At 38.5% G+C, this 24,213-nt stretch overlaps 3 protein-coding genes across 4 annotated transcripts in view; 2 read left to right on the top strand and 1 right to left on the bottom strand.

The window, feature by feature from the left end:
* Positions 1 to 24,213, top strand: part of LOC117987489 (15-hydroxyprostaglandin dehydrogenase [NAD(+)]-like) — a 385,473-nt gene that overhangs the window by 49,529 nt on the left and 311,731 nt on the right. The window lies entirely within an intron of this gene.
* On the bottom strand, positions 2,959 to 13,431 carry LOC117987680 (cytochrome P450 9e2-like). 2 transcript variants are annotated; one of them, XR_011237454.1, is made up of 11 exons: positions 13,279 to 13,431; positions 12,117 to 12,319; positions 10,562 to 10,725; positions 9,577 to 9,714; positions 8,801 to 9,003; positions 7,359 to 7,494; positions 6,544 to 6,654; positions 5,826 to 6,047; positions 5,303 to 5,403; positions 4,165 to 4,337; positions 2,959 to 3,188 (listed from the first exon to the last, which is right to left on the bottom strand). XR_011237454.1 is itself a non-coding variant. In XM_034974710.2 (11 exons), the coding sequence occupies exons 2-11, from the start codon at positions 12,314 to 12,316 to the stop codon at positions 3,022 to 3,024; spliced, it is 1,611 nt and encodes a 536-aa protein (XP_034830601.1). In that variant the 5' UTR covers positions 12,317 to 12,319; positions 13,279 to 13,430; the 3' UTR covers positions 2,959 to 3,021. The 2 variants fall into 2 exon arrangements, 1 of the variants encoding a protein (XP_034830601.1); XM_034974710.2 differs by having other exon boundaries at positions 4,165 to 4,333; positions 13,279 to 13,430.
* The window catches only part of LOC117987916 (uncharacterized), a 128,228-nt gene continuing 122,983 nt past the window's right edge, over positions 18,969 to 24,213 (top strand). Inside the window, exon 1 of the mRNA XM_069502599.1 lies at positions 18,969 to 19,163. Within this exon, the coding sequence (XP_069358700.1) occupies positions 19,130 to 19,163 (34 nt within the window). The 5' untranslated portion in view covers positions 18,969 to 19,129. The remainder of the gene's footprint in view (positions 19,164 to 24,213) is intronic.

Genomic DNA, 24,213 nt, shown 5'->3' with positions numbered 1-24,213 from the left:
CTTTATAATATACCAGCGGACCCGCCCCGACTTCGCCCGAGTGCAATTTTTGAAATTCTGCGAGGGAATGAAATTTCCAATTATTTTAACCAGCCGAAAGCCATCGACATAGGGAGATCACCACATCACTGCCGAAAGCCGAAATACTGACCAATTTTTTGTAACGGAATTTCACACACACTTTTGTTAGTGATATGTACATGTATTTCATTATTTTTGACAGAAACTCGAAATTATGGATTTTCATACAAACTGTCTAGGCGTGGAATTTCCAAAAATCACTTTCTATGGAATGCCTACGACGGATGTTACTAAGTTACAAGATTCTAAACCCAGTCTAAATTTAGACTGTGCGTTGATAGTTCAGTCAATCAGTTAGGCAAGTATTTTTATGTCTAGATAATACCTAGACGTATATTAATTTTTTTTATAATGAAACGTAGACAAATAAAAATAAAATATGTATTTCTACTTTTCTTTCTTTGTCCCTTATGTATTATATTGTCTCAAGAAATAATAACTTAATTCATATTACAGTCATGTTCGTGTCCTAAATCTTTATCCCCGATCCCCGGCGGAGGCTAATTGAGCGAAATAATTCGCTCAAGTAATTACAGGGCGCCCTATCCCCTAATATACGATGCCCCGCCCGCCCGCCCGCCCGCCCCAGCGATATCAGTAAACAACTTGAAACGTTGCTGTACTAAAAGCTAGCTTATATTCAAGTTTTTTTATCACTAGGTACTTTAGTTTTTCTTAGTTTACTTATAAGGTTCTAGCTGATGCCGCGTGACTTCGTTCGCGTGTATTTAGGTTTTTAAAAATCCCGTGGAAACTCTTTGATTTTTCGGGATAAAAAATAGCCTCTGTCACCCTCGTGGTCTTTATATATTTCTGCGTTAATAAGACGATCTTATAGTCGGGTTTTAGTTTTCAACTTTATGTTATAAACTTAGTTCTATACAGGCTACAAATTAGTTAAGTAATGACTTCTATTCAGTCAGTAGGTAATTACTGACTGTATAGCATTTTCCACGTCCGTCCGGCTTTCATAAAACAAAATAACTGGTCCGTAGGGACACAGTGTAGCGGCATGCATATGCATATTAATATTAATTGACGGACGGCGCCGCTTGCTAATTTTGAAGTCTGCTTTTCAATTTGTGGTTTTGCTATTGAAACACCCTATTCGATATTTGCGCGGATTATGAGCCTAGTGGTGAAGACGTCTGCCTTTTATATGGGAGGTCAGTGGTTCGATCCCGGGCACGCACCTCTAAGTTTTCAGAGTCATGTATGTTTTTGGAGTTACAGGTATGAAAATAAGCATTAAACTTACAAGATTTAAATAATAAAAACCTGTATAAGTTATTTTAGAAAATCCCCACCTTAAGGGTGGTAAAATTGGGGATGAAAAATTGTAAAGGAATGTTTTATTTACTGCTAATTTGAAATTTAGAAGGTAGGCTCTTTTTAGAGGTATTAGTACTTAAGTATCTGCTAAAAATTTTTTTTAAATATTTTGCGAAAATCCATTCCTAAGGAAGTGAAATGGGGGTTGAAAGGTTATATGGAAGTCCTATGTTTTTGAAGTTAGAGATAAGAAAATTGGAATTTAGGTATTCTGGTTTCCATGCCTTAAGGGAAAACTGAGTGAGTAGGTAAGTAGGTAACTGCTAGTAAATAATAAACATCTAAATATTAAGTTCTAGAATTTAGCTAAACTATGTTCCGTGTCCGTCCAGCCTTGCTCAAAGTCAGCGCTCCTCAAAGCATGTGTACTATGTCAACTATGTGGTGCTGACAAACTCTGAAGTTTCACGATGTCTTGCGTGCTCTGTGGGGTAAGCGACGCTGGTTTTCACTTACAAGCATTTTCCCTTTGAACTCTGAGGGAAACTGAAGAAGTCTGTTAGTAACATAACTTTAATGTAATGAAATGACTGTTGCAACTTTATAACCAACTATACATAATTTGATTAAAATGAAATGAAACGAAGTTATTTTTAGGATTGCGTACCTCAAAAGGAAAAACGGAACCCTTATAGGATCACTTTGTTGTCTGTCTATCTGTCTGTCTGTCAAGAAACCTACAGGGTACTTCCCGTTGACCTAGAGTCATGAAATTAGGTAGGTAGGTAGCTCTTATAGCAATAAAGGTACAATAGTACCCGTCACATGCGATCGGTAATTTGTAATGCCCGGCTTTATTTTCAGGGTTCCGTACCTCAAAAGGAAAAAAGAGCCCTTATAGGATCTCACCGCTATACAGAAAATCAGTTCATTTTATTAGTACAGTGCAAGACCCTATTGTCGCGCGTTCTGTCGCGACTCGCGACCAATGGAAGCCTACCATTAATGTCAAGTGCACCAACTGTTGTCGCTAAAAATACAGTCACAAAACGCAGTCCCATTACCGCCATCAAAGCGATCCGTACTCACAACACAGACGGACAAACTGGCCGTTCAATTGAAACATTAATGTCCCTTTGGTATCGCCGCATCTGCATATAGATGGAACGCAGTGGAATGGCTTTTTGTCTGCTTCCAGTCTCTGTTATTGTACCGTACCCACTTTATCGTTGCATCATCATCATCATCATCATCATCAACCGATAGACGTCCACTGCTGGACATAGGTCTCTTGTAGGGACTTTCACACGCCACGGTCTTGTGCCACCTGAATCCAGCGGCTCCCTGCGACTCGTCTGATGTCGTCCGTCCACCCAGTGGAGGGTCTTCCAACGCTGCGTCTTCCGGTGTGAGGTCGCCATTCCAGCACCTTGGGACCCCACCGTCGTCTATCGGTTGTACGAACTATGTGCCCTGCCCATTGCCACTTCAGCTTCACAACTCGTTGAGCTATGTCGGTTATTCTAGTTCTCCTACGGATCTCCTCATGCGGGATGAAGAGAGCTATGCTTGGAGTTTCTCTACTTATTGAATAGAAAAAGTAAATAAAGACAAAAAGTAGCTATGTTTTATTTCTCGTGCTTACTTAAAAATAAACAATTTAACTTCTTAGGCGCGTAGCCTAAACTTTAACCAGTGACCACCTTCAAGGCGAGGGTTGAACGTCCCAGAGGATAACTTCGCAGGGAGACGGGTCTTCTCTGATGGCGACACCTCAATGTGCAGCAGGATATGGTACACCAGGAACTTCAGCTCGCAGAGCGCGAATCTTGAACCTGGTGATACAAACAATATATCAAGTCAGACAAGCCAGACACCCTTAAACTTTAAAGGCGTCTTTCAGGGGGTTGCCACGACACGTACACCCGTATTCTCAATCATAATCGCACAGTGTGCTCGAACGCATAGTGTAGATTCCACCAATCAGATTATCGAGAATTGACGTGACAAAATAATCTGATTGGCGGAACCACACACTGTGCGTTCAAGCGCACTGTGAGACCTCATAGTAGGTAATGATTGTGAATGCATGACGTGATTTCTAATGTTATTCCGAAGATAATATAAAAAAAACTTTTACTTTGACATAAGATTTTTTTTACACCTTTATTACCTACCTGTTATCTCCGAACGCCGCCATGATACAAACAAACGTTCCTCCCAGTGTTGGGGACAATATGCAGAGAAACTATCAGCTTTTATAAAATAACGAAGATCTGACACGCCTTGGCTCGCTCTCTATGTCAATAGCTTTTACAGAAGAGTTGTTTTGAAAAACATAAAATTACAAGGAAAAGGAAAAAATACTCCCAAAACTCTGCTATTACTAGAATGACACGCACCTATAACAAACATTATTCCGATATTGACCTTTTCCGCTGTTCTAAAAAGACATTTAAGCGACACATTTCACAATTGCACTAATAACTATTTTACTTTATTTTATTTAAACGTAACATACTTAACTTCACATACATGGACGCGTAATTAACGCTACCCATACACTGAACACACACACACACACACGCACACACACACACACACACACACACACACTATATGTTTTATTTCCTTCATCCACTTAGTTTTGATAATGAAATAATTTTAACTCACTCTTATATATTGTTAATTTTTCGAGAAAATCTGTAATTGGCCATACTTCTGTAATTAGCATTTAAGAAACTTATTGTATTATTTCGCTGTTGATTTTCCTATAATAAATAAAATAAAATAAATACAAAGTACTGTTACCTATACAATTCCTAGGTCCAAGTCCAAACGGCATGTAGGCGATAGGGTTGATGAGGTGCTTGTTCTCATCGGAAAAGCGTTCAGGGTCGAACTTCTGGGGGTTCGGGAAGAACTGCGGGTCATGGTGGAAGCACCACGATGGGACCGCTAGGCTTTCTCCTTTGCGAATCTTTCTTAGGAAAAAAAAACAAAATTATCATCCTACTTTCTACCACCATAAATCTTCATCAGGCTATCTCTCCCGATTCTGGGAAACCCGACTTATATCCTATAGAAGAGTAAATTCACCCGACTTTATAGAGTAATGGGGGATTAGATCTGCCATGTTGTAGCCAAATGCTTTTACTCGCACTTGCTCGTTAACTGCTACTTTACTGAGGAAAGGATTTCATTACAGAGGACTGTAATGGGAATTGCTGGACAGTTTCATACTGATGACGAGGTTCTTTAATTGAGTGTAGACTAACATAAATTAGGTTATTTTACTTTTTAGGTAACCTACACGACTTATATTTTGACTTGCTATTTACTACTATTTTTAATTAAAACAATGTGCGGAATGAGGGCACCGAACGGGTGTGGGCCGACTTTTATGCTAAGCAACTAACTGAAAAAAAAAAAAAAAAAAACTGCCTTACCTTGGCGATCGAGGGTGTCCGGCTATAAAGCGTCTATAGGCGGAGGTCTGTGGATTGATGATACCTGCCCATTTAATAGGGTCTATCTACACTGCGCTCGAAGTCACAATACTTTTTTTTTTTTTTTATTCAGATACAAGTTAGCCCTTGACTGCAATCTCACCTGGTGGTAAGTGATGATGCAGTCTAAGATGATAGCGGGCTAACCTGGAAGGGGTATGGCAGTTTTTATTAAACCCATACCCCTTTGGTTTCTACACGGCATCGTACCGGAACGCTAAATCGCTTGGCGGCACGGCTTTGCCGGTAGGGTGGTAACTAGTCACGGCCGAAGCCTCCCACCAGACCAGACCAGAAATTTAGAAATTATAAAATTCCAAACCCCTGCCAGGAATCGAACCCGGGACCTCCCACTATTAAGACCACAGCGCTCACCACTGCGCCAGGGAGATCGTCAATTAACTTGAGGAGGACTTGTAATACAAGAGAGAAAATCTTACAATATAGTCCTTGGTAGCTTTGCTATTAGGTTTTCCCAAGTTGTAGTCCTTGACGCAGATCCTGTCCAACGCCATCGCTGGAGGCCAGAGCCTGAGGACTTCTGCAAAGAAAAAAAAATTAAAATTAAGATAATTTTCTTCTTCATAATATGTTTTTTGACTTTTGATAGTGCTGAATCAGTACTTTTTTCTGCACCAGTGCTACGTTTAGATAAAACTAGATGATGCCCGCGACTTCGCCTGCGTGGATATAGGTTTTTTAAAAATCCCGTGGGAACTCTTCAATTTTCCGGGATAAAAATAGCCTATGTCCTTCCCCGGGTTGCTAGCTATCAAAATTCACTGCTATACCAAATTTCGTCAAAATCGGTTGAATGGATGGGCCGTGAAAGGCTAGCAGACAGACAGACAGATAGATACACTTTCGCATTTATAATATTAGCGTGGATTCGGATTTCCTCACGATTTGGTCACCGAGTTTTTTTTGTCTCTTATTCTGCATTAACAAAGAAAGTAGTATTACCTGAAACAACCATATCCAAGTACGTCATGTTCTGTATGGCATTAAAGCTGAGCTTGCCGTTGTGTTTCTCGTTATATTCCTTTATCTCCTCGTACAGGCGGTCCTGGACCTCTGGGTGGAGGGCCAGCTCGAGCAGGGCGAAGGACATCGCAATTGAGACGGTATCGAAACCCGCAATGAAGAAGAGGACTGCTTGGGCGATGAGGTCGTTGTCAGACCAAACTGGGTAACAAATAAGAAAACATTCACTGAAAAATTCTGTTGCAATCTATAATATAAACATGAATGACCAAATGTGTTGGTCATCCCAAATCTCGAGAACAGCTGAACCGATTTCGCTAATTCTTTTTTATAATATTCCTTGAAGTACGAGGAAGGTTCTTACGGAGAGAAAAATTTAATTCAACCACCCCCCTCAATTTTCTAAACTCCACCCGAGCGATGCCGGGGCGGTTCAGCTAGTCATCGATATAAATGACAAGATATGCCAATTTTGGACCCTAGTAAATATTAATGAACGACCCGTTTGACATCCAGACGTCACTGAGGTTGTATTGGTGCTAAAGCACCAATGAGTCGGTGCCATTTTGTTTTTTCAGTGGGCCAGAGAGCGAGCGTCAACGAATCAGAGGTGATTGCGATCGATCGCGACACTATAGATGTCATTTTACCGTAACCGAGCCCTAAATACCTAATCTTAAAAATTAGCGAATCTAACCTCGGTCAGTATTTTTCTTGCCCACCGTAGATTCTTCAACGGTCGCGAAGCCAGCATCTTGGTCACCCTGACCATTTTCTGTACTCACCTTATCATCGTGAGTAAGTTGACCTGCGTGAAAGAAGTATTTTCAATTAACACTAGATGGTTACTCAGCGGGCGATGGAGAGAGCTAGATATATTTAAAGTTTCTCTACGTGATCAAATCAGAAATGAGGAAATCCGTAGGAGTACTAGAGTAACTGACATAGTTCAAGATGTTGGGGTTCCAAGGTGCTAAAATGGCGACGTCCCACTAAAAAGTGCAGCGTTGGAAGACCGCCTACAAGGTGGATAGACGACATCAACTGAGTCGCAGGGAGCCGCTTAATTCAGGAGGAGCAAGACCAAGGCGTGCAGAAGTCAATATGTCCAGCAGTGGACGTCTATCTCGTCGACCGTCACAAAATGTAATTTTTAGAGTAGACGGGAACCATGTATTCAGAAACTTGAAGTCATTTTCAATAAAATAAAAAATAAAATAAAATAAAAATCTTTTTTATTCAAATAAACTTTTACAAGTACTAATTTCGAATAGTCGGATGCATCTACCACTGGTTCGGAATGCCTTTCCTACCGAGAAGAACCAACAAGAAACTCGGCGGTTGCTCTTTTCAAATATTCAATACCTTTTTTACCAACTTTGTTTATGGAGAGGCACCAGCAGAAGAAAATGTGTGTATAAAAATATTACAATAAAACTTAAAGCTTATCTAATTTAATTACTATACAAATCATGCCCGCGTGGAATGGTGCCAATAATACTGGCTGCATACCTTTTTTGGCTTCCATGAGAAGATGGATCATGTCTGGTCTGATGATGTTCCTCGCTTCTCGGTCCTTCATCGTGCTTATCACCAGGTTGATGAAGAAGTCTGTGGTTTGGTTGCTGAACAGTTTTAGTTTCAATCTCTGGAAAGAGAGAAGAAGAGTTTTCCCCTCCAATTATAATATAGTACCTTCATGTCAAGAGTGAATACGTATCTTCTAGGCAAGCGCGCTCCATCTTAGTCTGCATCATCACTTGCCACTAGGTCTGATTGCAGCCAAGCGCTAGTCTATAAATTAAAAAAAAAGAGAGAAAGGTTCTTATTATGTTCGTCACGGAACAGCCCCCCAATTGTGTAAGAATAACCATTTCATGGCTATCGCAATCGTCAAGAATTCTGCCCTTTGATTGGCTGTGAAAAAATGTAAAAAGCGAATCAACCAATCAAAGGGCAGAATTTATTGACGATTGCGATAGCCATGAAATGGTTATTCTTACACAATTGGGGGGCTGATGTGTTTATGCAATCGACTAACTCAAATAAACTCAGCTGCGCGATTGCGGAAGATTGACAGCTATACAATGTCACGATCGCAATCACCTCTGATTGGTTGACGCTCGCTCACTATTGACTACAATGCATTGTTGCAACAAGAATCGCACAAATTCAGCCAATCAGAACAATTGAGATTGTAATGATGATTGATGCAGGTTTCCCGCAATCGAGGTCTAGGAGTGAGGACCGGCTTGTCAAGATCAATTTTCCAATTGGGCAGCCGCCAATGTCACTTAAAGGAGACTAAATAATTCTCAAATGATTCGAAAATCATCTCGTGTTTGAATCAAAGCGACACCAAAAACCGCAATGGAAGGCCGACAAAAACATTAAATAATTTTCTGATTATGATTAATCTATATATATATATATATATATATATATATATATATATATATATAAAAAGAAAAGGTGACTGACTGACTGACTGACTGACTGACTGATCTATCAACGCACAGCTCAAACTACTGGACGGATCGGGCTGAAATTTGGCATGCAGATAGCTATTATGACGTAGGCATCCGCTAAGAAAGGATTTTTGAAAATTCAACTCCTAAGGGGGTGAAATAGGGATTTGAAATATTGTAGTCCACGCGGACGAAGTCGCGAGCGTAAGCTAGTGAATAAATATGTGATTTGCCCGCTATCAATACCCATCCTCTGACTCATATTATAAATGCGAAAGAGTGGTGGTGGTGCGTATTGCTTGCCTGGTGGCTGCTTCTTCCTGCATGTTTAGCAGTGGGAGGGCGGGCGGTGCATTTTGCATGCTGCATGTTGCACCATACATATTCGACTTGTTTCAGTGGATTATAGCAAATTAAGCTTTTGGTTCATTGTATATAAGTACGATAACATTTATATCCCGGAAAATCAAAGAGTTCTTTACCTACCTTAGTAATTGATGGAAAGGTAGCCATAGCAAATAACATCAGCAACTGCTTGAACTTGAAGGTAGCAGCCGTCTTGCCCATCTCGAAGAACTGGTTGTTCTCGTCGCTGTGGGAGTCCACCTTCAGCCCGAAGGCGCAGGACGCGATCACGTCGTTCGCGTAGCGCGCCGTCAGATCCTTGCAGTCCACGTCTATGGCCCCATCTATGGCAATACAAACACTTGAAGATTATACTAGAACCTTGAATAGGGTCTTGGACCGTTTTATGAAAAGTACTAGCTGACGCCCGGGACTTCGTACGCGTAGATTTTGGGTTTAAAAAACCCTGGGAATTTCCGGGATAAAAGTAGCCTATGTCACTCTCCAGGTCTTATACTAAACCCATGCAAAAATCACGTCGATCCGTTACTCCGTTGCGACGTGATTGAAAGACAAACCAGCAAAGCAAAAGACCAACAATTAAACACGCTTTCGCATTTTATAATAGGGGTAATGATCTCAGCCTATTGTTAACATAACTAAAATGCCGCCAAAAACATTTTCCGAAAAGAGTTCGAGAAAGAGTCTGCACTCAGAATGAGAAGGGTTTAGTCCACCATCCATGTACGGAGTGGCAGACTTCGCATAATAAGTAGAGATCCCTCAGGCACGCCGTTTCCTCACGTTTTCCTTCACCGTTAAAGCAAGTGATTTTTAGTTAGTCAAGTTTAATTGCGTAAACTTAAAATACCAAATTATTAAGTCGGAATTTTAGGAATATACGTAAAACGACTTACGCTCAGACTCCTTGATCTTCTTCTTCAGCACTCGAATCATCTGCTCTCCAACTTCCTCCATGAAGGGAACCATCAGTTTTATCTTCGAGCTGGTGAACGCTGGGCTCAAAGTTGATCTCATGTCTTTCCATTCCTGACCTACAAATTTCAAAAAGTTTTGAACCTCGAATAGACTGAGGTATGTGATGTTCAAAATATTAATCTAAAACAACGAATGCTTATGAGCATGTGGTTTCCTTCTAGTATCAGGGGGCACGGCAGTGCCCCCGCCAAGACGAGCCAAACTAAAGCTTTTCTTATCATATAGCTGATAACCTCAAAAATTTCTAACTTTTATCAAGGTAGAAAGTGATTTAGCAAGGTAATTTGAGTATCAATTAACAAATTTTTAAACGATGGCATTATTAATTGGACATGTTCGTTGAAGATAACCAAACTCAATTTAATTTCAGAATGCATTCAAACAAATGTTTGCTTACAAACTGGAGCCTTATTTAATTACTATTCAAATTATGCCCGCGTGGAATGGTGCCAAGAATACTGGCTGCATTTCCGCGCTGGACAGCCAGGCTGATCAGTTGCGCAAAAAATGAGCCAGCTTCTAGCACCAGATGAGACTATTATTCGCGGTGAAATGTCTCGTAAATTTTTTTTAGCACTAAGACTCCATGGCTCTAGGGTCTCCACGGCAAACGGAACAAAAATGTAACTCTCGATAAGAGAGGCATACTTGCGCCGCTTGCCGTTTTCAGCTGTTTCTGCTGCGGCTCCCGATCTTGATGCTGTGAAGTTGCGTCCCACATTAGCGCCCGTCCCCGTTCCCAGGGAACCAGCGTCAATTCTTCAGGTCTCTTGCCATCATCCCTACTAATCCCTGCCGGCTGAATTAACGAAGGAATGACTAGGAATGGTGGCAAGAGCCCTTTTGATCTTTGATCGTATCAAAAGGGCTCATTCATATCATTAAAACTGTTTAAAAGTTCACCTTTCAACGAGAATAGATTTCTTGCAAAGAGCGGTTCGACTTTATCGTCAGCCAAACTGCGATGGTCAAGGAAGTGCTCAAAATCCTTAACTGTAATCTTCTTCACCAGCTCCAGGTCTCGAATCATTAGGATTGGCTTCACGAACTCATAGCGCCCGATGAATCTAACAAAATAGATTTATTTGAAACGAACAACAATAATAATAATTAATCATTAAAAAAACCGGCCAAGTGCGAGTCAGGCTCGCGCGCCGAGGGTTCCGTGCTCGGGTATTTTTTCGTCGTTTTGCACGATAAACCAAAAACTATTATGCATAAAAATAACTAAAAATCTGTTTTAGAATGTACCTACCTAAAGGTTGCCTGGTAGAGATTACTGTGAGCAATAAGGCCGCCTTTGCATACAATTATTTTTTAGTTTTAGTTTTTTGTAATAGTTATGTAATATTTTTTGTGTGCAATAAAGTATTTATATCTATCTATTCTATCTACTGGTAAAGCTTTTTCATATTATGATAACCCACTTGGTATAGTTATCTCACTTTGAAAATTGAAAATACATTTAATTTTTTTTAATGATGTTACCTCAAATTCACAGCTTTCGGATTTTTAGGGTTCCGTACCTCAAAAGGAAAAACGGAACCCTTATAGGATCACTTTGTTGTCTGTCTGTCGGTCTGCCAAGAAACCTACAGGGTACTTCCCGATGACCTAGAATCATGAAATTTGGCAGGTAGGTAGGTCTTATAACAGGCATTCGGGGAAAAATCTGAAAACCGTGAATTTGTAGTTACATCACACAAAAAAAATTAAATTGTGGTCGTGGACTAATAATTATTAGTATTTTCAATTTTCGAAGTAAGATAACTATATCAAGTGGGGTATCATATTATGAAAGGTCTTCACCTGTACATTCTAAAACAGATTTTTATTTATTTTTATGCATAGTTTTTGAATTATCGTGCAAAATACGACTGTGGTACGGAACCCTCGTTGCGCGAGCCTGACTCGCACTTGGACGGTTTTTACTTTACTTGTGCTCCCTACCTGCCAAATTTCATGATTATAGGTAAACGGGAAGTACCCTACAGGTTTTCTTGACAGACACGACAGACGGATAGACAGACAGACAGACAGACAGACAGACAGACAACAAAGTGATACTATAAGGGTTCCGTTTTTCCTTTTGAGGGACGGAGCCCTACAAAAAAAAAAGTTAACTTATCTATCGCATTAGGTTAGCCTGTAATGATAGTTACCCGTTTTATTGTCTAACTAGCTTATGCTCGCGACTTCGTCCGCGTGGACTACAAAATTTCAAAACCCTATTTCACCCCCTTAGGAGTTGAATTATCAAAAATCCTTTCTTAGCGGATGCCTACGTCATAATAGCTATCTGCATGCCAAATTTCAGTCCGATCCGTCCAGTAGTTTGAGCTGTGCGTTGATAGATCAGTCAGTCAGTCAGTCATTCAGTCAGTCAGTCAGTCAGTCACCTTTTCCTTTTATATAATATATAGAAGATAAAAATTCAAAACATGGACCTTTGACTAACCGTTCTTCTGGAAAAGTATTATAATTCCGGTCCAGGTCCCCACTAAAGTTGTCTATGCGCAGAATGACCCTTGCCACGTTGCCGAAGAACGGGATTGGTTTGAAATGCTTGACCCCATATTCACTGAAGCGGGAGTAGATTTGTCTGAAGTACAGTAGTACCACCGCTATGAATACCACCACCCATATCAAGAGAATCATTTTCTGTAACAAATACAAAATGGGGGGTGTAATAAAAATGGTGATGCTCTACATCTTCAATCGCGAAATTATTTGATGCATGTTCAATAACCACTATAATAGTAGACGGTTCATACAGGGTGTAACCAGAACGCTGGCGAAAATGAAGACAGGTGATAGCACTGATGATTAGTGATATGATTTGACGACCTCCCTGGCGCAGTGGTGAGCGCTGTGGTCTTATTAGTGGGAGGTCCCGGGTTCGATTCCTGGCAGGGGTTTGGAATTTTATAATTTCTAAATTTCTGGTCTGGTCTGGTGGGAGGCTTCGGCCGTGGCTAGTTACCACCCTACCGGCAAAGTATATTAGTCATTTAATATGACTAATATTCTTTAAAAAAAAAAAAAAAATAGCGTTCCGGTACGATGCCGTGTAGAAACCAAAGGGGTATGGGTTTAATAAAAACTGCCATACCCCTTCCAGGTTAGCCCACTATCATCTTAGACTGCATCATCACTTACCATCAGGTGAGATTGCAGTCAAGGACTAACTTGTATCTAAAAAAAAAAAAATGATACACTCGGGGTCAATGCCGCGTCGTAGGTGAGGCAATGACCCGAGATTTGCACGCCATATATTGCGGGTTAGAAAAATACTAAATCACTTAAACTACAAATTGAGGCAAATGGTTATTGCTATTGGATTGTATATAGTATGTAGGTAGTATGACAATAACGCTAAGTTTCTGGTTCTGGTTACACCTTGTATTTTCATAAATAAGTATACTACATAGATGACATATTTGAAATATTAATGTTATTGTCCATCTATAGTGATAAACCTCTTTTTTCAGTAACTTATACTAAAATATTTTCGATTTAATATATTTAAAAAAAAATTATTAGAACTGTCTTTAAATTTTAAAATTAAATGGATGACTTGTATTGTAAAAAACTAAAAAAAAATTATAAATAAAACTTACGCTGCTTAATTTTTCCGCTATTAGGCACCTATAAGTAATTTATATTTATTTATTAGCTCGCACTGCATTTATACAGTAAAGCAGTTCACTCTGGCGAAGGTCACTTCGTATACAAACACTGAACCAAACCTGTTCCTACTACAGAATACGTCACCTCGCGACGGAGGATGAAGTTTTATATCAATTCATCGACATTACTATACTACACTATAGTCCGTACAGAATGACTCCTCTCTCGCCATTTTAACTCTATGGGTCAACTGTTATGTCAAAAGTTTGGTTCACTTTTATAATAAGCACTAAAATCGCACTTCTGACATGAAAGGACAATGACAGAATTTCTATAGAACCGTAACCCATTTTATTATTAAAAAGACGTTTGTCTGCTTCATGCAGTATTTTGTTGCTGTTTTATCACTGATAACTAAACATAGGATAATTATCATTAATTTATATTGTGTGTAAATTGGCGGGTCATTATCTGGCACATAAAGTTAAAATGGCGCGTGGGGAGCTAAATTTTACGCGTCAATCGTACAGGTAGGTACTTCGTAACTAATCTTGTGAACCTATCAAACTTATACTACTTATATAAATTTTTCCATATCTGACTACTTTTATTTTCAAAAAAAGGTGAACCGTACTTTTGACATGACAATTGACCCATAGAGATAAAATGGTGCATGAGAAGTCATTTTGTACGGACTATACACGTGTGATATTATTATCAAAATACTTCAATCACTTATCATTTAAAACTACTTATCTTTCTATCTAAATATATAAAAGGAAAAGGTGACTGACTGACTGACTGATCTATCAACGCACAGCTGAAAGCACTTGACGGATTGGGCTGAAATTTGGCATGTAGATAGCTATTATGACGTAGACATCCGCTAAGAACGGATTTTTGAAAATTCAACCCCTCAGGGAGTAAAATAGGAGGTTGAAATTTTTGTAATCCACGCGGACGAAGTCGCGAGCATAAGCTAGTTATGATAATAATTTCCAAATATTGTGTCATTTACTTACCGAAACTAAATTTTTTATCAGGCAATTGTCTAAAAATAGTATTTTATCTAACAAATAGATTATGTCGCTGTGTTTATAGCACACTAGCTAACTAGCTGATGCCTGCGACATTGTCCACGTGGATTTAAGTTTATGAAAATCCCGTGGGAACTTTTAAATTTTCCGGGATAAAAAGTAGCCTATGTCACTCTCCTGGTCTTTATCTATACCCATGCATAAATTCACGTTTTTTCAACTAGTAGAAGTTGAAAAAACCAATTATTTGTTCATGAACACATTTCAATTTTCTTTTGTGATGTAACCACAAATTCACGGTTTCAAATGTTTTTCCCCTTATGTCTGCTATAAAACCTACCTACCTGCCAAATTTCATGATTCTAGATCTAAGTCAACGGGAAGTACCCCTTAGGTTTCTTGACAGACACGACAGACAGACAAACAGACGACAGACAACGAAGTGATCCTATAAGGGTTCCTTTTTTCCTTTTGAGGTACGGAACCCTAAAAATTTACAAAGTTGGTTTTTTTGGTTAGTAAATATTTTTTCCTTTCGTTTTCGACGCTCGAAATTTATCAACGTTGGTGAAAGGTGGTACCTCATACTATTACTAAGCACACTGAAGTTAATTAGCTTTGCTTAAAAGACCTCCGTAGGAACTACTAGTAGTTTGAAGTGGGTTACTAACTGTACAGTTACTACTGTACAGTTAGTAACCCACTCTACTGAGTACTCTACTGAGTACCTACCTACATGCTTTCAGTGTTTCCAACATGCTGAAATCAGTTCAGTAGAGAATTTATTAACTTTAATGTTAACAAGAAAATTTGGTTTTACTTTTGGAAAATTTGAGTAAATTTCAATACGCCTCGTAATTAGTACGTAGCTACTTAAGCTAAGTAAATGTTTTTTTTTTTATTCAGATACAAGTTAGCCCTTGACTGCAATCTCACCTGGTGGTAAGTGATGATGCAGTCTAAGATGATAGCGGGCTAACCTGGAAGGGGCATGGCAGTTTTTATTAAACCCATACCCCTTTGGTTTCTACACGGCATCGTACCGGAACGCTAAATCGCTTGGCGGCACGGCTTTGCCGGTAGGGTGGTAACTAGCCACGGCCGAAGCCTCCCACCAGACCAGACCAGAAATTTAGAAATTATAAAATTCCAAACCCCTGCCAGGAATCGAACCCGGGACTACCACTATTACTATTACCCACTATTAAGACCACAGCGCTCACCACTGCGCCAGGGAGGTCGTAAAATGTATGGTTGGATCTAAATGAAAAGGTGACTGACTGACTGACTGATCTATCAACGCACAGCTCAAACCGCTGGACGGATCGGGCTGAAATTTTGCAGGCAAGACATGCCATGAAAATAACAAAAAAGTTATATAAATAAGCATTTAAATATTTCTGATTAGACAGAGATAGCGATACAGCAGTTTGACGTCACACCTACTAATGCCATAGTAGCTTCGTGCGGTTTCATACAAATTTTCGTTTTGCGAGAAAGGGATAGAAGACCCTCCCACTCCAAAATTAAAATGCCTGTAACTTTGTAAATCTTTTTTTATTTTATTATTATTATTCATGTAGGTACCAAGATTGTAGTTACAAAGTAATAATAAATTAAGTTACATTGGAAATGCTCATCTCTAAACAGAGATATCTTCCAGCTTCCCATTCAAGGTTGTGAGTAAGGCGTATCAAGAAGTGGAATAGGTCTACGGTACTAGAATCTAAACTACATAAATATCTTATAATAAATATATCTTTGTTGGATTTTAATATTTTTTTCAGTGTAGGTACGTCATTATTTTTATCCTAGTCTTCTTCTTAATATATAAAAGGAAAAGGTGACTGACTGACTGACTGACTGACTGACTGATCTATCAACGCACAGCTCAAACTGCTGGATGGATCGGGCTGAAATTTGGCATGCAGATAGCTATTATGACGTAGGCATCCGCTAAGAAAGGATTTCTGAAAATTCATCCCCTAAGGGGGTGAAATAGGGGTTTGAAATTTGTGTAGTCCACGCGAACGAAGTCGCAAGCATAAGCTAGTTTATAATAAAATAATAATATTTATCAAATTCAAAAGTAGGCAAATACCCAATTCTTAGAATTTAATCCAGGCTCGTCAGAGACGACCTTCGCGTGGACCGCCTCACATTAATCTGGCCTTGGTTTCAGTCCGTTGCTTAATCAGCCCGAGACGAGAATAATTGAGTTTAATTGTCAGATCTGTTTTCGTAAATTGTACAACAGAATTATTTACTAATGCCTGGCAATGAATAATGAATCAGCCTCCAATGAAACGGTTCTATAGACGTTCCGATTTCCAACTCCAGGTTGGATTGGCAGCTGATTTATTTTTACATCTCTTCCTGGAGCAGTGGTGGAGGCTGTGGTCTTATAAGTATAAATCTTTCTTAAAAGAATTTTTTTTTCTATTTAAATAGATTATAGTTAAATACTTTTGTGTGTTAAGTGATTTTTTAGAATGTTATAAGCTTTTAATACTTTTGTACACGTTTTAGTTTAGTCTGTAAATGTCACAGATGAGTGATCAAAATATCTGTGGTAAATGTACATTGTTTAAAATGAAATAAAAATAAAAGAAGTGGGAGATTCCAGGTTTGATTCTCAGCAAGAGTAATTTGGGAGTTTTTAGGAGGCTATGGCTATAGCTAGTCAAAGTCAAAGTCAAAGTCAAATGATTTATTCAAAATAGGTAATAAATTACTCTTATTGATGGTCTGGTATGGTGTTAGATTTGTAAGATATAGTGGTGATAATTATAACGCAAACTTAAAACTAAAGCTACGAGGGTTCCAAACGCGCCCAGGTCTGAGAAGAGCCCACAACAAACTCAGCCGGGTATTCTTTTTATTATCACCACTTTACAAAATTATTGAAACTTATTAGAACTGTCACAAAGTCGTTAAGCAACTCATTCCCAAGCTTGCTTATCATTATTACCTAGCTAGTTATTACCTTACCAGCCAAAACCAAGTGATTTAGCGTTCCGGTACGATACCCTATAGAAACCGATAAGGGGTATGGATTTAATAAAACTGCCATACCCCTTACAAGTTAGCCCACTTCCATCTAACTTGGTTTGAACGTGTCGGCAGCCAACCAGCTGCCACATCTATAGAGGCTTAAAGGCAATATATTTTCTGCTCTGCGAATCTTTGTTGATGACGTTGTGAATAGTCGCCGATTGTTATGGTTGAGCCACAATAGAGGGTGATGATTTTAAAGATATTAAGTAAACACTTTTAATATTATAGCATAACTAGGTTATACCCGCGACTTCGTCCGTGAACTACACAAATTTCAAACCCAACCTCAAACTACGGGACTGATCGTGTTGAAATTTGGCATACAGTACCCGTAGTACAAGATTTTACGTCTCACCAAACCAAACCAAATTTGAAAGTCGAAATACTTCCGCGTGACAGTAAACTGGATCTTAAATGTCTTGTTTTAAAGCTCATGTTTGTCTACACTTCTACAGCCAGCGCTCCAAGCGGAAACATTGCGAAATTAAAATCAGTGGCATTGAATATTTGACTTCAATTCAAGGCTGTTTAGGTCCATTTTACTGTAACGCGGAAGTATTTCGACTTTCGAATTTGGTTTGGTTTGGTGAGACGTAAAATCTTGTACTACGGGTACAGATAACTATTATGACGTAGACGTCCGCTAAGAAAGGATTTTTGAAAATTCAACTCCTAACGGGGTAAAACAGGGGATTGAATTTTGCGTAGCCCACGCGGACGAAGTCAGTCAGACATACTTTCGCATTTATAATATTAAGTATGGATGGATATGAAAAATGTGAACGATTTAATTATTTTCGTCCAATCAGCCGGTGGCAATGTAAACTAGTTAAAGGCTTAAATCAATTTAAAGCGTACAAAATATATTACGATTCCATCAATATTTGCGCAAATAAATATCAGTATTTTTCAATACAATACGTGAAGTATCAAAATGATATTTTTTTAATCCTTTAATTTCGGAACAGCCTGTATGTATATTGTATATGACATTCCTAACGGAAAACCTTACATGCATTTTTTTTCTATAAACCACGATGTTTTCCTTCAATATTAAAGTTCACTTGCTTTAATGGTGAAGGAAAACATCGTGAGGAAACCTGCATGCCTGAGACATTATGCTCCATAATGTTCTCAAAGGTGTGTGAAGTCTACCTATCCGTAGGCCAGCGTGGTGGACTAATGCAAGCCTGAGCCTCAATAGCTCAACGGGTAAAGGAGTGGCCTGAAAACCGAAAGATCGACGGTTCAAACTCCGCCCGTTGCACTATTGTCGTACCTACTCCTAGCACAAGCTTGACGCTTAGTTGGAGAGGAAAGGGGAATATTAGTCATTTAACATGGCTAATATGTATATGAGAAGGGTACCCACGCTCTGTAGTGAGCCGGTTATGGGTTGATCATGATAGTGTCTCAATTAACCTCAGTTAATGAAACAAAATCTAATATCCGCCATAATTTCATAATTGGAATGTATTTGCGCAACTCTGACCCCAAGTTCTGTTATCATTGCCGGCTCTACGCTCTACCATTTACCCCTAACCCCAGACAACCCTCAGTATGTTTTCAGCAGCCGGCGAGGGTGCATGTCTTGCCTGTAAAATTTCCCTTCAGTACGACGACTTACGAAAATATTTTCCGGAAAATTATAAGGATGTTAATGTGAAGTGATATCGAGATTATTGAAGTTTGTTTTGTGAACTGTGAATAATGTGAATTATGGTTTTTAAGTGACGTTATTACAAAAATGGTGGCGTTATTAATTCTTGGCTTATTCATAGGTAAGTCTCATTGATATAGATTAGTATAGTAGGTATGGATGACAGATCACAAACAAAATGACATGGCTCTAGTGGCCAGGTATTTTTAAAATGAGAACAAAAATATTTATTTTAAAATAAAACTTTTGAAATAAGGTGAAACAAGGTGAAACTATTATTTTTGCTTTTATTCTTCGGACCGAAACTATTTTCAAATCTTGGAGATACTTATATTATATCGCTGGTAAGTCTAAAGTAAGCTTAACAAATTAGTTATACTTAGGTACCTAAACTAGTTGGATAAACTATAAACATAGGATGTTAAATGAACAAGTAGAATCACTACCCGTATTATTAAATGCGAAAGTGTGTTTGTTTGTTGGTTTATTGGTTTGTTGGTTTGTCCTTCAATTACGTCGCAACGGAGCAACGGTTCTCCGTGATTTTTAGCATAGGTATAGTTAAAAACCTGGAGAGTGACATATGCTACTTTTTATTCCGTAAAATCAAAGAGTTCCCACGGAAATTTAAAAAAAAACTAAATCCACGAAAACGAACTCGCGGGCATCAGCTAGTAATTAAAATTATTAAAAATATGACTGCCCAGCCAGAAAACTTGATTTTCCCAAAATTATTACAGCCAGTGTCACTTAGAATGATGTAAGGATTCCAACAATACCTAATATCTACATCAAAATCTGTTGAGGCATTTAGAAGGTACATATTGTGAAATAAATAAACTCACATACATACGGTCTACATGAATCCTGAAAACATTACACCCCTATGTTTTGGTAGTCGTGTAAAAATTATGACCTGTTGACTTAATATTACTTCGTAAGGACAGGGCCATTGAACAAGCAAAATGGCACCGATTCATTGGATAGGAAACTCGTTCTCTTACCTATAATTTTAGTATAATATAAGATATTATAGGTGACCGATCAATTGACAAAAAACAAATGACAAAGTTTCATTTCCCAAACAAATTTTGGCAAAATTATGAATCGTTTTATGATCGTTATAAAACTTATGTTTCTACAAATAATTCATTTGATAAAACAAATTACCAGACAAATTGTTATTTCATAAAATATCATTTGACAAACAATTGATTTCTTTAATCGTGTTAATTAGTAAAACAACATATCGCACTTTTTTTTGATAAAATGAATTGTTTGATAAAATGAACTGTTTGATAAATACTTTAAGAATTCACTCAAATCTTTTATATGTCGACCGGGCCGACGGAAGAGACCGCTTACTATAATGGGGGGTCTCTTTCAACCCAGAAAAACGGAGCCCCTCCTCCGCTCCGTCGATGGGCCCCGGTCGACGAGAAGAGACCACCACTATGGTCTCTCTCATCCCCCCCGCTCCCACCATCAAGAGCGAGCGAAGCGAGCTCGGGACTTGGGGCACTCCGACTCGGAACGGTTAGGTTAGAAGGGGATGGCGGGGTCTGTAAGACTGTAAAATCGCGAATTTGAAAAACAAATTATTTGGTGAAATAATAAATTTTTAAAAATTTGGAAAGTTAAACATTTGTGAATAGAATATTTGTCAAATGATCTTTTGTAAAATGATATGTTTGTGGTATACGACGTTTGTGATTTGATTAGTTTTTCAAAAGTTTTTGGTGAACTGATAATTTGTCATACGTTTTTTGTCATTCATTAGTGAACCGATATTATAATATATTAAGTCCTTAGTTTAAAAAAAATCTTGTAACTGCCTTCTGCAATACAGGGTTTTCCTAGTGCAGAGGGTAGGAAACTTGTTTCTTGTGTCTAAATTCTAAATTCTAAATTCAAAATAAATTATTCTTATTCTTATTCTTCTTATTGGTCCTAAAATGTTTATTTAGCACCAATGCAACCTCAGTGACGTCTGGATTTCAAACGGGTCGTTCATTAGTACCTACTATCTAAGAGGTGGCGCTGATTTATTTGGTTCCAAAACCGTGAAAAATTTTGTTCGCTTGGGCATATCTTGTCATTTATGTCGATGACTATTAGGTAATTTTTCTTAAGGCATGTCTACGCTTTTTGAATCGATTTTGATTAAACTTAAATATTGCTCTATATAATATGTTTGACTATGCAACTTGCAAGCATAGCTTAAATAAGCGTTGATAACTTAAGACTTCGGCCTTCTATTCTGGTAACTTTTCGAGATATTATGTGAGTTTTACTTTTAAGCCTTTAAGTAAATATCACTTGCTTTAACGGTAAAGGGAAATAATATCGTGGGGAAACTTGCAAAATGGCTACTTTAGGTAAGAACCTACAGTTGTATGAAATATAGAATGATTTTGATCTGAATGCAGCGAGCATTTTATCGTATTTTGAAAGCGGGGCGAGTGTTCAAATAAAGGAAGTTTTTATTTCACTTATTGTTTTTAGAAACAAAACAGTGCTCTTTCTTCTAGCTAATTCCTATGTACATCAGTCAATTTCAGCAGAGAGCAACGCTGCGGCGGCGCTGAAAGCCAGCTCATTAGTAACGTTTCACGATACAGACTAGGTACAGTACCCGTAGTACAAGATTTTACGTCTCACCAAACCAAACCAAATTCGAGAGTCGAAATACTTCCGCGTTACAGTAAACTGGATCTTAAATGCCTTGTCTTAAAGCTCAAGTTTGTCTACACTTCTACAGCCAGCGCTCCAAGCGGAAACATTGCGAAATTAAAATCAGTGGCATTGAATATTTGAACAGAACAAGTCCCCTAGGGCCATAAGCCAAGATTGGCAGGCCCAAGTCGGTGTAATTCCGACTTAAAAACAGTCACCAGGGCACAAAGTTGCCCTGCGCCCCACCCGGGTAAGGAGGCCATGCCTCGAGGCCCGTACCCCCGCTTGGCCGTTCCGGCCAAACGGAGAAGACCCGCTCATCATCAATATTTGACTTCAATTCAAGGCTCTTTAGGTCCATTTTACTTTGATTTTATTGTGTTTCGACTCTCGAATTCTAGCAACGTTTGGTGAGACGTAAAATCTTATACTACGGGTACAGAGCTCCGGGCAAGACGAATGGCCGCTTTGCCACTCCATTCTGTTATAACCTCTCGGATTAATTTGATAAACTTCTTGTATTAAACCAGATTATTTTTACTTTTGGTGTGATTTCTCAAGAACGACACTATATTATTGGTTATTTGTTTAAATCATAGTCGCTTTGAGGTTTTTTTTTTAATTTATAGACTAGCGCTTGGCTGAAATCAGACCTAGTGGCAAGTGATGATGCAGCCTAAGATGGAGCGCGCTTGCCTAGAAGATGCCTATTCACTCTTGACTTGAAGGTGCCCATATTATAAATTGGAGGCGAAAATCCTTTATATAGTATAGTCACGTACCCTAAAACCTTGTAATCGACTGAAATTTCTTTAATTTCGGTCGTAAAATATACTATCAACCTCTTCAAAGTAACGTAAAGTAGGTAAGTAAGATAAGTTCGTCCGTTCACCAGTTTACTTAAAGGTGATATTTAAGACACGATGCCTGTGTGTTTAGTATGAGCTTTTACATCTGACCCGACGATGATAGAGTTCGTCGTCAAAACATAGTGGCTTAAGAGCAAGCGCGTGCCAAACCTTCCTTATTTTATAAAAGCTGCGTATTGTCTCCAACGCTGGTAGGAACGTTTGTTTGGATGTTTGCTTAATTAATCATGGTGGCTTTGGGAGTTTTTTTTTTTATTTACAGACTAGTGCTTGGCTGCACTGGCTGTTTCTCTCTAATAGTGTCAGAGTAAAATCGATCTAAAGTCGGTGAGTAAAAAGTACAAAATTCAGTACCATAATTTATTAAATTCTCAACTTTTACGCTTGGAGCGCTGGCTGTAATGTATAGACGAACGTGAGCTTTAAAACAAGGGTTTTAGGTTTATTTTACGTTAACGCTGAAGTGTTTCTACGCTCGAATTCTATCCACGTTCGGTGTGATGTAAAATCCTTAAAAATCTCATACTAAGCGCACTGGACTGGGATCTCTTTATCTTAGAACCAAAACTTTTATTAGAGAACTTTGAGAAATTTCTAAGTGGCAGTGTCGTAAAATATCCTCTCCTCTCCTTTCTAAGGACCTTAGCGTATCTGAATTACTATTTTATGGGATAATAATTTTGGTGATTCTCTGCGAGATTACCAATTTTCTATATCAACTTAAAAAGTTAAGATTTTAGGCAATTTTGTTCCACGTCTTGTCTTCGCAGATAATAATATTAGGTATGAAATATAGCTCTTATAGAATTTATTGACACATAAGACTATTTGGAGAATATTAGCCTGAGCTTTTATGGGAGGAATAGATTTTATGGGTGATGAATTTCTTCGACGTTTTTTTTAATAATAAAAATGGCAGGCAAACGAGCAGGCAGGTCACCTGATATTAAGTGATTACCGCCACCAACATTTGCAGTACCAGAGGGACCACCAATCCGTTGCCGGCCTTTCAGGAATTTGTTGGTCCGACTCTTGAATAACCCCATGTTGTAATCTAATGGGAACACCGCCGAAGGGAGTTGATTCCACAGTTTGCATGTGCGTAGAAAAAAGGATTTGAATGTTTGCGTCAATATTATGGTACTCTCAGAAAATTTCAATAGATATGAGAGCGTTTTGTAGGTATGCAAGTTTGAGTTCGCTCGGCCTGGTAGAACGCTAAGGTAAACGCGGTATCCCTAATCAACGAAGTAATAACGAAATTTTTAGGACTGAATATTAATTGTAATCTAAATTGGAAAGAGCATATAACTCATATTTGCACTAAGTTGAGCCAATTCTCCTATGCGCTTTATATGTTGGGTAAAACGGTTGATGTTTCGACACTATTAACGGTTTACCATGGATATGTCGCCTCACTGTTGAGATATTGCATTATATTCTGGGGTAATTCTACAGAAAAAGAGGCTGCATTCAAAGTGCAAAAGAAATGTTTAAGGGCAATATTTAGATTAAAAATGACGGACAGTTGTAAACCCTATTTTAAGAAATATAATATTTTGACCATGTATATATTTATGAGACTATCATTTTTATTAAACAAAACTTGAATTTATATGAAAACTT

The sequence above is a fragment of the Maniola hyperantus genome, chromosome 13 (genome assembly GCF_902806685.2).
Source record: "Maniola hyperantus chromosome 13, iAphHyp1.2, whole genome shotgun sequence".
Taxonomy (NCBI): domain Eukaryota; kingdom Metazoa; phylum Arthropoda; class Insecta; order Lepidoptera; family Nymphalidae; genus Maniola; species Maniola hyperantus.
This window is presented reverse-complemented; position numbering and strand designations above follow the sequence as displayed.

Coding starts and splice junctions, on each gene's coding strand:
- LOC117987680 (XM_034974710.2), bottom strand. CDS start 12,316: ATGATTCTCTTGATATGGGTGGTGGTATTCATAGCGGTGGTACTACTG. Junction 6,048..6,543: donor CAAGAAAAATACTGACCGAG/GTTAGATTCGCT, acceptor TTTGTTACCCAG/TTTGGTCTGACAACGACCTC. Junction 3,189..4,164: donor TGGACCTAGGAATTGTATAG/GTAACAGTACTT, acceptor TTGTATCACCAG/GTTCAAGATTCGCGCTCTGC.